This window comes from Lutjanus erythropterus, chromosome 7 (assembly GCF_056507025.1).
Source record: "Lutjanus erythropterus isolate fLutEry1 chromosome 7, fLutEry1.hap2, whole genome shotgun sequence".
In the NCBI taxonomy this organism is placed as follows: domain Eukaryota; kingdom Metazoa; phylum Chordata; class Actinopteri; order Lutjaniformes; family Lutjanidae; genus Lutjanus; species Lutjanus erythropterus.
In genome coordinates, this window is record NC_139323.1 from 12,654,302 (window position 1) to 12,667,269 (window position 12,968).

At 38.2% G+C, this 12,968-nt stretch overlaps 1 protein-coding gene across 1 annotated transcript; it reads right to left on the bottom strand.

Moving 5' to 3' along the window:
- Nucleotides 1–5,374: 5,374 nt before the first annotated feature.
- Nucleotides 5,375–12,417, bottom strand: tmem165 (transmembrane protein 165). Its single transcript, XM_084722776.1, has 6 exons — nt 12,076–12,417; nt 10,383–10,608; nt 10,109–10,284; nt 8,577–8,759; nt 8,227–8,332; nt 5,375–6,226 (listed from the first exon to the last, which is right to left on the bottom strand). Exons 1-6 carry the CDS (start codon nt 12,229–12,231, stop codon nt 6,150–6,152), a joined length of 924 nt encoding a protein of 307 aa, XP_084578902.1. The 5' UTR covers nt 12,232–12,417; the 3' UTR covers nt 5,375–6,149.
- Between the last annotated feature and the right edge of the window lie 551 nt (nt 12,418–12,968).

The following is a 12,968-nucleotide window of genomic DNA, read 5'->3' on the forward strand; positions in this document are numbered from 1 at the left end:
CTGTAATATTTTAGCTTCACCTAAAGGTAGCATGAAGCACAGGGTGTCAAACATGCATTATATAACTCTGTGTGGTACATTTGACTTTACAATAAGTTATGTTATAATGCAGAATAAAGTGAAGATGACTGTTGGTTAAAAAAATGGTGCACTTTTCAGTGAGATAATGCTCAGTCTCTGCTAATGATAATCATACACAACACAGTCACAAGGCATGTTTTTGACTTTACTACAATGATGTAGTCATTCCTTTATTGTCAGTAAATCCCACACGAAAATGATAAAATAAAATAGAGATATCAGTGTTTCCCTTCACTGCTTTTGACAGAGACGGGAGGGTAAATTGACAGTCTGTCATGGCCGATGTTATCCTGCAGTCCTCTCTGCCCACTTCACAGCTGCATAGTAGTTCAGTAGCTGTAAACCTGCTCTGTATCAAGCACAGACCTACAGAAATGTATATCAGTGTTTGCTAGAATGCTAACTGCTAATCAGACTACTTTTATCATCCCAAGTGGGAAATGACTTGCAGTCAGGGCACAAGATAAAAAAAAACCCAGCACGGATAAAACAACACATGTACAGACTTAAACTTAACTTAACTTAAACTAATGGAATGAGTTGACGTCAACTTGAGCAACTAAAGAAGAGAGGAAGGAGGAGCAAGAGAATTGCAGCCAAACCCAAATAACACCAAAACACAGTTGAGGCTCTCACACTGAGCTTAAATGAATCAAGTCATCATCATATAATCATCATCATATAATTTAAAACATAAAAACAAGATGAAATATTTTGCTTCTTTCAGGGTGGATGCTCCCCCAAGGCAATAGTAGGGGGGAAAACTGGATCTAGGCCATGAAAAAATGAAAAACCCTCCAATTTCAGACCTTTCAGCAAAAAGAAAGCAATACAGAACCTTCCCCCTTTGTCTATCCATGCTGCCCCCCATCATTTTCATACAGTCCCCAGCACCTGCTCTCTACTGTGATGTTTCTGTGCTGCAGAGTCCCAGAAAGATCTAGTCAGAGTTTTGGTCAACTCATAGTCTGGACCTTTACACAGCACCCCTCTCTTCTCTACAACCAGTCAACAAATATCAATATTCAAATAAGACAGAAGAGTTTTCTGCTAAACATTTCCTAACCTGCAGAGTACTGCAATAAACCTCGCAAGAATGTAATTACATTAGTATTTTGAATGAGGAGACGTGTGGCTGTGGGAGACTTTGCACAATGTATGATAGGACATGCAATAAATAAGAGAACTTAATTATTTTTCTATTGCCAGAATAGACCTCATTAAGCTCATTAAGCTCATTAATGTGTACATGACATCAAGCAGAGTAACGACACTGCTTTTAATGTGAAAATAAAAATGATAAAGGATCTAAACAAACTGTGACATAAACACGAGGACTGTTTTCCCCCAGAAAGAGCTGGTTACTTGTGAGTTTATGGTTATGCAAAGACTTTGTATCAAATTTGCGGGTTGTTTTGAGCCTTTACCCGCCGCTCAAATTGTTTTCCTTCATGCTGGAAATAGCTGAACTTGACACAAAGTTTTTAAAGGACGACAACAAGTTATTAGTCAGTCATTGCCAAATCACAAAAACTTGAGGGAAACTGTTCAGTTATCCAAAGAGAGGAAGGCGAGCCCTAAACGAAAGGACACAGTGCATTGTGGTAAATGTTGTGTAGTTCTGATGTACACACTAGAAACTCTGAATGTCTATCAGTGTTCTCTCTTTTTCTCTCTCCGTTTTCAGTTCATGTTTGTGTGGCGTTATTGTTTGGCTCATGAAATTTACTGCTGCGGCACACCTGTTTTTAAAGGGTTAATCCACGCTTAATCCCACAGAATCTGGACACGCCTGAGTCAGTGATGTCAGAGCAGGTGTTCGATTGTGAAACACCTGCTCTGACGTGACGAGTCACCGGTTGAGGTGTGGCCTCAAGTGTGAGATGCTTCAGTGTTTCAGCCCAGATAGTACGAATGGGTAGTGTTTGAAATGTTTGGCACAATAAAGCTCTCTCTGTAAGTTTTAACTAATGGCTTTATTAACAATCAGTAAATATTTACTAATGCTTTATAAGCCATTAATAAGAACACGTTTTAGGTTGGCTGGTTAGTATGTTTGATCACTTCCCTGTTAAAAAAAAAAAAAGGAGAGGGAAAAAAATCTGTTAAAACTGGAGAGTGAATGGATCAAAACACTTAATGAATGACTTATTGGCACTTACAGCTGCAGAAATCATAAATCAAAGCATCTTATTAATGAGTTATTAACATGTTACCAAATCTGAAGGATAAACACAGATGAATTTTGAATGATCTGGTGCCTATAACATGCCTCCTAATAAGACTTGTTCATTAATCTGGTGCTTATTGTCTCTCAGGCTGCAACTAACGAGTGTTTTTATTACCATTAATTTGTTGACAGTTTTCTTGATGATTAATGCATTAGTTTTTTGGATCAAAAAATGTCAGAAAATGGTGACGTATACACATCACTGTCCACCCAAGGTGGAGCTCAAATGTCATTTTGTTCACAGTCCAAAAAAGATTTTCAGTTTATTGTCACAGAGGAGAAGCTGAAATCAGTTAATCTTTTTCTTAAAAAATGACTCAAAACAATTAATCGGCTTTCAAAACAGTTGGCAGTTACTTTAAGAGAGGACAACTAATAGAGTAATCAACTAGTAGTTGCAGCTCTAATTTTCTCTATCCATATTGATCACTCTATTAAATGTCTGAAAATAGTTTTAGACAGTTCATCCTTTGCAATTTCCCAGAGTGTGAATATTAAATTTACACTGATATAAAACAGAAAACCATCAACGCCTCATATCATGGAGGCTGCACTCCACAAATATTTTAATTTCCACTTGAGAAACTGACAAATTAAATCATCACAATAGTTGGCAACTAATTCTGTTTGTTGACCAACAGTTTAGTGGATTTATCAACTAAATCTTGTTTAATGAAGCCTCAGTGAATCATTGATCAACCATTAATAAAGCCATATGTTAGAACTTATAGCTTGTCAGGGTTTCTGCAGGTTTCAACCAGTTATATTTCTAAGACCATTATGAATGTGATTTGAGACCTATTTCATGTCCATATGGGCAAAAAAGTGCATGCACAATTTACATTAGTGGTCACTGGTTGTTTCATTTTGTAGCTGTTACAGAGTGATCAATACATTTTTTCTCAAAACCACATTTAAAAGCAAGACTGAAGGAACATCAACTTCACAATTCAATCAATTTTTAAGACCTGTCATTGACATTTTTTTAGGCCTTTACTGGAATTAAGACTTTTATAAGAACCTGCAGAAATTTGACCCTCCGAAATAAAAAGTGGTATCACTGTAGATTTACCTGAAGAATGAACATGTTCAGTTGTACTCTACTGCAGTGTGAACAAAGGATGGAGGATTCTTCACAGCCACTGCTGCCACCTGCTGTTCAGTTTTAGGCTCTTCGACTAGAAACCAAACATTTCAATAAAATTATATTAAATAACTTGTCAATAAACAATCCCATAATGCATTATAATTCATGCTAAAAGCACTTTTCACAGGTGTGTTCTTGCTGCCTTGCATTTATTTCTTGAGCTAAACGATTCATAAATTACAACATAACCTTTTGAGGCAAATGTATCGACCGTTTGCTCCCCTTCAGTTTGAAAATAAAAAAAAAAAACTGTAATGAAATGTCTCGCCTTCGTTCACTGGATTTCCAAGCTCATGTCCAACTCAACACAGCACAAATGATTGGTTTAGAAATCAGACAACACATGAAACACTTTTATTGAGCATTTTAGATTTATAGGCGTTTCAACCAACCTGTATCACAAACAGAAGTATTTCACAGCTGGGGCACAGCCTGTCAAATATTGACAATGCAGCTTTAGCCTGTTCACTTAAAAAAATATGTCCATTCCTTGTATATAGTGACCTCACCCCTCTCTGTCTGTCTGTTTCTACAGCATGTCAGCTTACAAAGGAAAGAAAAATGAAGCTAAATAAATACACATGGTTTTAAATAAAAAGGTGAAACATAGGCTGGAATTACGTTGCCGTGTTCAGGTGTCACTGTAGCTACAACACAGCTTCTTAGGAGTGACTTGTACTGTAGAGTTTGTGTAGGATGAATTACATGGTGGTGACTCATCTATTCAGTACCTGATGTAGTCATAGATTTTGTAATTCGGGGCAGCAACAACAGAGACAGTGAGATTCATACTGGAAATGGCTTTAAGCACAGAGGAAGAGTTAACTGGCCTTTCTTCAACCTGATCCATGTTTTGTTCCCTGTCGACACTTGAAACTAGAAAGCGGGAAAAATGAAATACCCCAATCGGAAGCTCCAGTATGTGATTAGCAGTTTGGAGAGGTGCACATAAGGTGTTATGAAGCTGTAGTGTAGCTCCCTGGGTACTGTACCTACACAGACACCTGGACGCAGAGGTATTCTAGTGGTTCAGGTCTCTGTCTCTCTAAAAGACAGCTCCTGTGTGAAACAGAGGATTAAGTGAGGGAAATGTTTCATTGGTGTCTCTGCCTAAATCAGTATCTCAACTTTAATCAGTTTCTTAATTATGTGCTGTTGGTACAGTTTTCAGTGTTTTTTTTCCTCACAGCAGGAAATTAAGAAGTAGGCCCACATTTGTGTGATTTTAAAGGGATATTCTGGATTATTTGAAGTTGGGCTGTATGGGGTACTTGTCCATAAACAGTGTATTACCTTCAGGAAATGGCAGTAGACATGCGTGTAATTTGGAGAAGTAGCAGGAGTGCTGTGCAGGAGGAGGCTACGCAATGTAACGTTTAACTTGCCGTCAGATGGCCTTTAGCAATGTGAAACAGCCGTTACATAAGACAAATACCACTCTCTCCGAACCAGTCATTTTACCTTGCAGAACACGTGAGTTGCAAGTCTACCACTGCCTCTATCTGTTAGTTTGACTGTTTTTTTTTTTCTTTAAGTTTATTTTTTGGACGGCTTTTGCCTTTATTGGACAGAACAACTAAAGAGGAAAGAGGGTAAAGGGGGGTGACACACAACGAAGCGCTGCAGGCGGAAGTTGAACCAGCAGCTGCTGCAGAGGACTGTCCCACTCAGTACATGGTGCGCATCCTCTACCAACTGAGTGACAGGGGCATCCTTAGTTTGATTGTTTGGTTTGGATTCAACAAAGTCACATAATAACACAAATAAACTAACCAACTGAGGCAGCAGTGGGCCAGCAACTCCTCTGTTTTGCAAAGTAAAATTACTGATTTTGCATATGGAGACTGGTTTGGCTGGTGACCACCATGTACTGTAGGTAATACACTGACAAGGCTATGCTTAATTACCTCATCTAACCCCACTTCAAAAAATCCTAACTATTCCTTTACTGCAAAAAGTGGCAGCAAACCACCAGCCAACTCCTGTAAGAGGAAACTGGCAGCTCTATCTATGCTTACTTTTCACCTGAATGCACCTGGACTCAATACATCAAATAAGACAAAAATAAGGGTTCAAAATTTAAAAACAAAAAGGCAAAGATTGTGAAATGGACTCGGTGTGTAACTGAGACTGCTGAGAGGGAGGGAAGTACTGCACGTCCGGCTCTGTTTCTGAGCCACAGAACCTTTTAGAGATGGGTCGGAGGGCAGCGATCAGTAACAATCCAGTCTTATTTCTCTCTCACACACCTTGTGATGAGAGTCCAGCTCTTAGAGAGCTTCAGTCCTGCTCCTTCTCTCCCAGCCAGCCTCTGTACCTCAGTCTTCACTTCTCCTTGAGGCTTTTATTTCATCACACATTGTGAAAAGGTGCATCTAACTTCTGCACTTCATGAAAGATAAAACATTGATTATTTAGCATTTGATAACTACACCTCCCATGCGGCTTTGATGTGTGTACCACAGGTTAAGACTCTTGGGAAATGTTGTTTAATGCAAATAAAATAATGTAAAAGAGAAAACCCACCAAGTTACAGACCGTAGAGGATCAGAGGTTAGCTGGGAGATGAAGACGGGACTTCAGCCCTCTGTTTAGGATGTCACACAGAGTCAAAACTACACGTCTCTCTACAGCAACTCAACCAAATTTTACACGTATGTACAGAGTTAACCTGAAAAGTCTCTTGCCCAATTAAAATCCAGCTTCTGGCTTGATGAACAGGGCAGAGAAGGCAAACGCCAGAAAAACGATCCCTCCAATGATTGTAACTGTGGAAGCAAAATGAGAAAAAGAGGGTTTTAATTATAGGGTGGATTATGAGACAAACAACCCGTCTAAGTATAGTATATGCACTTTGTTTTCCTGATAAAGGAGAGGATTTAACAAGTTCCTCATTCAGTAAAGCTTTCTTAAGTCCTGTCTTTTAAATTTGTTCCTGAAAACTAAACAAGAGAAAAATAAGAGTCTGCATCTGATGAGTGGGACAAGTTATGTGAGCATGAATGGATAATAATTCAAAGTGGAGGCAGTAGAGTGACATGCCTGAAGAAACAGAGTGGCTGGAAGCATGTCACTTATGTCAATAATGTTTCATAATAATGGTTTCCAAATCATTTGATCCATTTAAATCATACGCCTCAGAGCTTATCATTTCCCTTTTTCAGTGTTGTGTGTGTTGCTCATTGCAAAACACCAACGTCAAACCTCCCCTTTATGCATCACAGTCCTTTGATCATCAATTACATGTATTCAACATGTCTGTTAGCGAGGGTAAATATCCTGTTGTAATAACATTGTTACCACTCTGGCAGGCTTAGCAGATTTTTTCTTTGCTGAGGAAACAAATGCTGTACAAATATCCTCCCCTTTCATCCATTTTAGGTGATGACAGACAGTTTCTACAGCTCGCTCTCAGCCTACAGTCGGTTCCACTAAAATCTCTCTCTATATAAAACCTTATCAGTTCCAGGGTCTAAAATGAACTTTTTTTGTACACTGGCAAAATGGCAAGTGAAAGTTAAGAGTTAACCAGCACCTTAATAGTTCATTATACACTAGTATAGTGTATATAGTTCACTTCAGGGTTCCTACACCTTTTCCAAAGTTTAATTCGAGGTGTCTTTTGAAGCTTTTCAAGCACTTTACAGCTGTGGTAAATTACATATTTATATAAATATATATGATAAAAATGATTAGGTCCCAGTTCATTTATTCATCATGATGAATCAGATGTTATTGTGTAACTATGCAGATTCAAGAGTCATCTTCAGCAATTATGCTCACTCTGACTTATTTTATTTCTTCACTGCTTTGCTGCATAATGTATAATCTTTAGTTTAGATAATTTACTTTTCATCTTTAGATAAGCTTGAATCTTTGACGTTTAGATACTAAAAATCTAGATTTCAATGATTTGACTTGGTTGGTTGAAAATTGAATGGTTTTAATTGAAAACATTAAAATATAATGACCATTATTCACTTTCACTTCAATGGGTTTACTCATTTTTGATATACAGTTTTAGGGTGTTTCTAAAGCTCAAAAATCCAAACATCAAACTTTAAAATTCAAGTGTCTTCTAGCACCCATTAGAAGCCTGTAACCTGTAATAATTCTGGAAGACTGTGTTGTATGGTCCTTACAGTCCTGGATGGTGAAACGTAACAGATGTAAAAATGTGGAAAATGGAAATATTTGGCTTCTATGAAGTTGAAGTTAAAGAGAAAAAGGACCAGAACAACAGCCACACTGTTGCATCGTAGTTCTCTGAATCAGAATCGAAAGGTGCCAAAACATTCCAACCCCCAATAAATTCCCACCTGTACAAACTAGCCATGGATTCAAAACACACTAAGACATTTTGTTTCAGTCTCAAGTGTCATTAGATAGAAACCTGTTAGCACTGGAGAACAATCCACTGCAGATTTCAGGCACCAAGGTCAGATATGAAACATTTCAAATTCATATCTGTGCTGGCAAATGTGTTCATCAAGTCTGAAAATGCCCTGACTAACATCAACCAACTTAATCAGTCTTTTTATTTAACACTACAAACTATTTAAGCAGGTACAACCAACTCACTTATTTATTTTTTTCTCTCAATGTGATCTGTGATCTGAGAAATTCAAGACTGACACCCACTGGGTTTCAAAGTGAATTCTCCAGCAGATATAATGAGAATATACTGTAATTGTGAAACTAGACTGAAGAAATCTGATTTTTAAAATGATCTGAAAAGAGCAAGAAAAACATTCAAACACCATCTCACCTGTTCTCACAGATATTTTCTGGGCGATCATTCTCCCTCCTATCACAGCTAGTCCTGTACACAAACAGTGTCCAAGTGTGCCACCCACTGCAACTCCAAATGGATCCTGGGAATTAAAAAAAGTGTCTTTCACACTGATGCTATAGGAAATTATACGCTACTTTTCCTGAGTATTTGCTCAACAGTGTATCAACACAGCAGTGAGGGGCATTTGTTGTTGGTGCGTCTTAGAAATATAAACAGGATTTGTTTTGCACCGGGGCCACCCAAGGTGGAAGTTCAGACCTTAAATATACTGTAAAGCATTAAAACACACAGAAATGTGCCTTTAGAGTATAACTGTAACAAACCTCTCGGGCAGCCAGGATAATAGTGGTCAACTGTGAGCGGTCCCCCCACTCTGCCAGGAAGGTGAGGGTGAGGGCTTGGATGAAGATGGGTGAGATGAAGCTGTGCCATTTTCCCTGAGGAATGGTGGTCCCTGATCCAGCCTCCACATCTGGAGTCCCATTAGCCAGCTTGGACCTCTGCAGCTGCACAGACAGCAGAGATTGAAATGGTTTACAGTACATATTGAAATATGGGTGTATTTTCAAACTCTACTATGTTTCACCCCCCAACATACAGTACTTGCTACTAGCCACACAGAAAATGTCAAGTGTTCATGTACTTCACAGTATAAAATACAGAGATGCGGCCACACATAACAGCTCGGAATATCCAAGATAAAGAGAAGCATTTATAACAGCAGATCAGTTGGTCGGGGTAAGGAGGTGTAAGGTAAATTACATTGGGAAAGTTAACTTAAAACGAAATGAAACTTTTTTTGATTTGTGTTATAGAGTGCAGCTGAAGATTGACGGGAAATGGGGTCGAGGGAGGCGATGACATGCAGTGATTGAATCGACCCTGGGCCACTGCAGAGGACTGACAGCTTCAGTACATGGAGCACACTCTACAAATGAGCTACCCACACACCATCTTCTTTTGAGAGGCAGCAACACTGACTACATTTGTCATTTACATGCAAAAAAACACAATAATCCTACTAAGCTCTTTACAAGGCTAATTAAAATGAATATTCCACAAATATTCCTGTTTACATGCAGCTGTGCATACTCTGCCTTTTCATTCAGTCAAGAACAGGTTCTGACTCAAGTTAGTCAAAAATTTTACATTTTTGGCATCATGTTTACTTGTAAACTAGGGTACCTCTTAAGTTTTAGTGAGAATGGTTGAACAGGAACAGCTAAAGATGGATACTATCTGACCAGCACCCTGTGGCTTAAAATTTTTGATACACTGATAATTGTTTCCTGATCAACTCGTAGCCCTCTGAAATGAAATCAAATCGTGCAGAACAAAGAGATTCCCACCGCTAGTATGAACAGGCTCCCTCTTTGAATCGTTCATCCACCTTCTTGAAAAGACTGGAGTTGTAAAATTTGTATATATCTAAAAACTGATGATATCCAACAGTTATCAGAATGTTTTAGAAGAGGTGTGTTGCTCTTTCCAAACAGAAATGTGGGCTTCACACCAGTCTTGCAAACTGCTGACTAGTTGGTTTGTTTACAGCACACAGAGCTGACCGTACAGGGGAAAGTGGAAGTGTGTTGCAAACTGTGGTAAAAATTCAAATTCAGAATATTATCATATTCTGAATAATGGTGGAAAATTATAAGTGTGCATGTAAATGGAGTCAAAGTGAGTTTTCCTGGTGATAATGTAACATGATCTATGTCCCAGTCAGTGAGTGAGACAAACATTATCAACACTGCTTAAAGTAAAATGTGTATTTACTTACTCCTAATGACTTATAGTCACCCTGGAGTTGTACTACTTGATCTGTCGGGGATAACAGTGTTAAGAGTTGGCTCACCTCTTCATCCTTCTTCTTGATCTCTGCCTGCACCTCCTCCAGCTCTTCCTGGCCTTCATCTGGACTCATCCTCAGGCCCTCTCTCAGCATGCGGACACCAAAGATGGCAAACAGAGCAGTGGACACATAATATGTGTAGATTCTAGGGATGATGGTTGTGGCATAACCGAACAGCACTGTGGGGTGGTTATAACAATAATTAGATTCATTATTTCTCAGTAAGAAATGGAAGAACAACGACGTGTGTGGAACCAAAATACCCATTTCTGCTTACCTGAGAGACAAGTCATGAGTCCCAGGGCCAGCATAGCACCTGCCAGCACTGTGAGACGGTTGTAACGCATGGCCATGATGGCTGCGATGAAAAATGTCTTGTCTCCCAACTCAGAGACGATGATGACAGAGATAGAGGCCACAAAGGCATGGATGAACCCCAGGTTTCCTTTGCTGGAGTCATCTTCAGAAACTACTGGGCCTAAAGGATGGGGACTAGAGGCCTTCTGCAAAGTAAAGCAACACAATAACACAGTGAATGTCAACTTAGTTACTCTCAGTTTAGAATAAAAAAAAAACTTTCTTACATCTAATTGCAAAAAATGTATCAGAATTACATGCCTAGAACCACAACCACCTACATTAAGAGAGATGGTGAAAAGGATGTATTACATGAACTGCTAGTTAATTTAATAACATATCTTCATTACAAAATTGAGGCCTAAGACGACATATTTTTTCAAGACTTAAAAATAATATATGTACTTTGTAGGGATGCACAATCTGGATTTTTTAAAATCTGGTTCCAATAACCGATAATTACCTGCTTCTTGTTGCTGATGCAGATCATTTAGCATTTTTGTGTTATAAAAAGAAGTATAACCTGTATTTAATTCACATCTGAGGATAAGAAATGCTAATATGAAGTGAACAAAGACGATGGTTTAATATTCCACAGTTCTGACTGAACCAAATCTAACATCACTATTAAAACTAATTTTCTAATTCTTCAAATGTTTACTTATTTTTTCTGGCAAAGTTCTTGAAAAAAAAAGTAATTTAATATATTTTAGCTTTTACAGAACAGTTTGCCAAGAAATTCAAATCAAATGCGTTGACAATCTGCCAAACAAGATATTATTATAGTTGATATATATCAGTTACTTATCACCTAGAGACACAGCTGAACATGTCTATATCATCTGATAATTTATTGCCCGGATATTCATCATGCATCCCTAGTACTTGGTAAAAATAATAAATAAAAATATTACTTTCCTTCTTATTTATAGAGAGTTCAGAAATGAGGATTGAGCACTAATGCTACTATTTTTTTTTTTTTTAATTACAATAAATTTACGTTCTTGAAGATACTTAGAGGCTGTCTGAATGAATAAATTGTAAGCAGTGGACTGTACTTATTTTACAGATGCAGTCTTGTTTATATGCATTTATATTTTTTATTGATCTTTGTATAGTTCCTTATTTTTTTAAATTTTGTTTTCTACTTTCTTGCCTCGATTTATTTGTTATCTGTTTGTTTGTTTGTTTTTTTCTATATTTGCTATCTATAATCTCTGTTATTGTTACCAAGAATAAAAGCAGAAAATAATCAAATAAAATAAAAGTCAAAGTGGCAGGTCCATCCTGGCTAGCTAAATACTCGGGCCGCATGCTTTGAGTACATTGTTGGAAATGTAAACATACCATAATGTCACCGTGGCACCTCTTATTCTAACACCCATAAAATGCTCATCTTATCTTAACTTTCCTTCAAATATTTGCCATGTTCGCCATATCTAGATATGAAGTAGTAACTTTACCCACCCGGAACACAGAGTGATGAGTGTCTCAGTTAGCATGTGAGCTAGCTCGGTGGTGCTAGGAGGCAGCGGCAGCACCGGTGTCAAAACCTGTCTCCTACCGACGACGATAAAAGTTTTAACGTGTTATAATGAAGTTAAACCTCTTACCTCTTGTGGGGGCTGCTCTTGGACAGCGGCTCGGTGCTCCTCTGGAACAGCAGCAACTCCGACCGACAACAAAAACACGGCGGCGGCGAACGGAAACAAAACGAACATCACACTTCTGTCAGCCCGTCCGTCTCCTCCGCCGACCGTGACAGGCATTATTGCTCCCAAAAACACTAAACAAACACGGTGTGTGTTTTAATTTGTCCTCCGAAAATCACTTAATATCATCAGCAACAAAACCGTCTAACTTCATATTAGCAGCCGACACATTTTCAGGGACTCTTCGGTAATACACGTCACGATCACACGGACCGAGCTAACTCAGGGCGGAAGTTTTACAATCTTGCTGCCATGTTGAGGACCAAACGGATGAGCTGATTGGACCGTAAAATGAATGATGTAAAATGTAGGATGACGTAACAGAGGGCAGGTCAGTGATTGGGCAGTCGTCTTGTCAGTAACATCAAGCAAAATATATTTGAGCATGAGTTAAATGCTTGAAAGACAGAAAAACTATCAATGACAGTTTGTTCGACGCTACAACCCAGAAAATACACTAATTAAAAAGACTTGAGCGCTAAATGTGTTAATAACAATTAAAATGTAAAATACCCTGCTAAATGTTTATTCAGCAATTGCAAGATCCTTTGACCACAATAAAGGTCTGTAGTGATTTATGTAGTGATTTATTTTGCACTAAATATTTAGATACAAAAATGCATATGCTATATACACTTATAGATAGATAGATAGATAGATAGATAGATAGATAGATAGATAGATAGATAGATACAAAGTAATTAAAAATGAGACAGATTGTACTCTTGTGCAATTTTCCTTTTATTGAAGTATAACATCCCAGTGTTTAGGGTTACAGTCACAATGTCAACAAC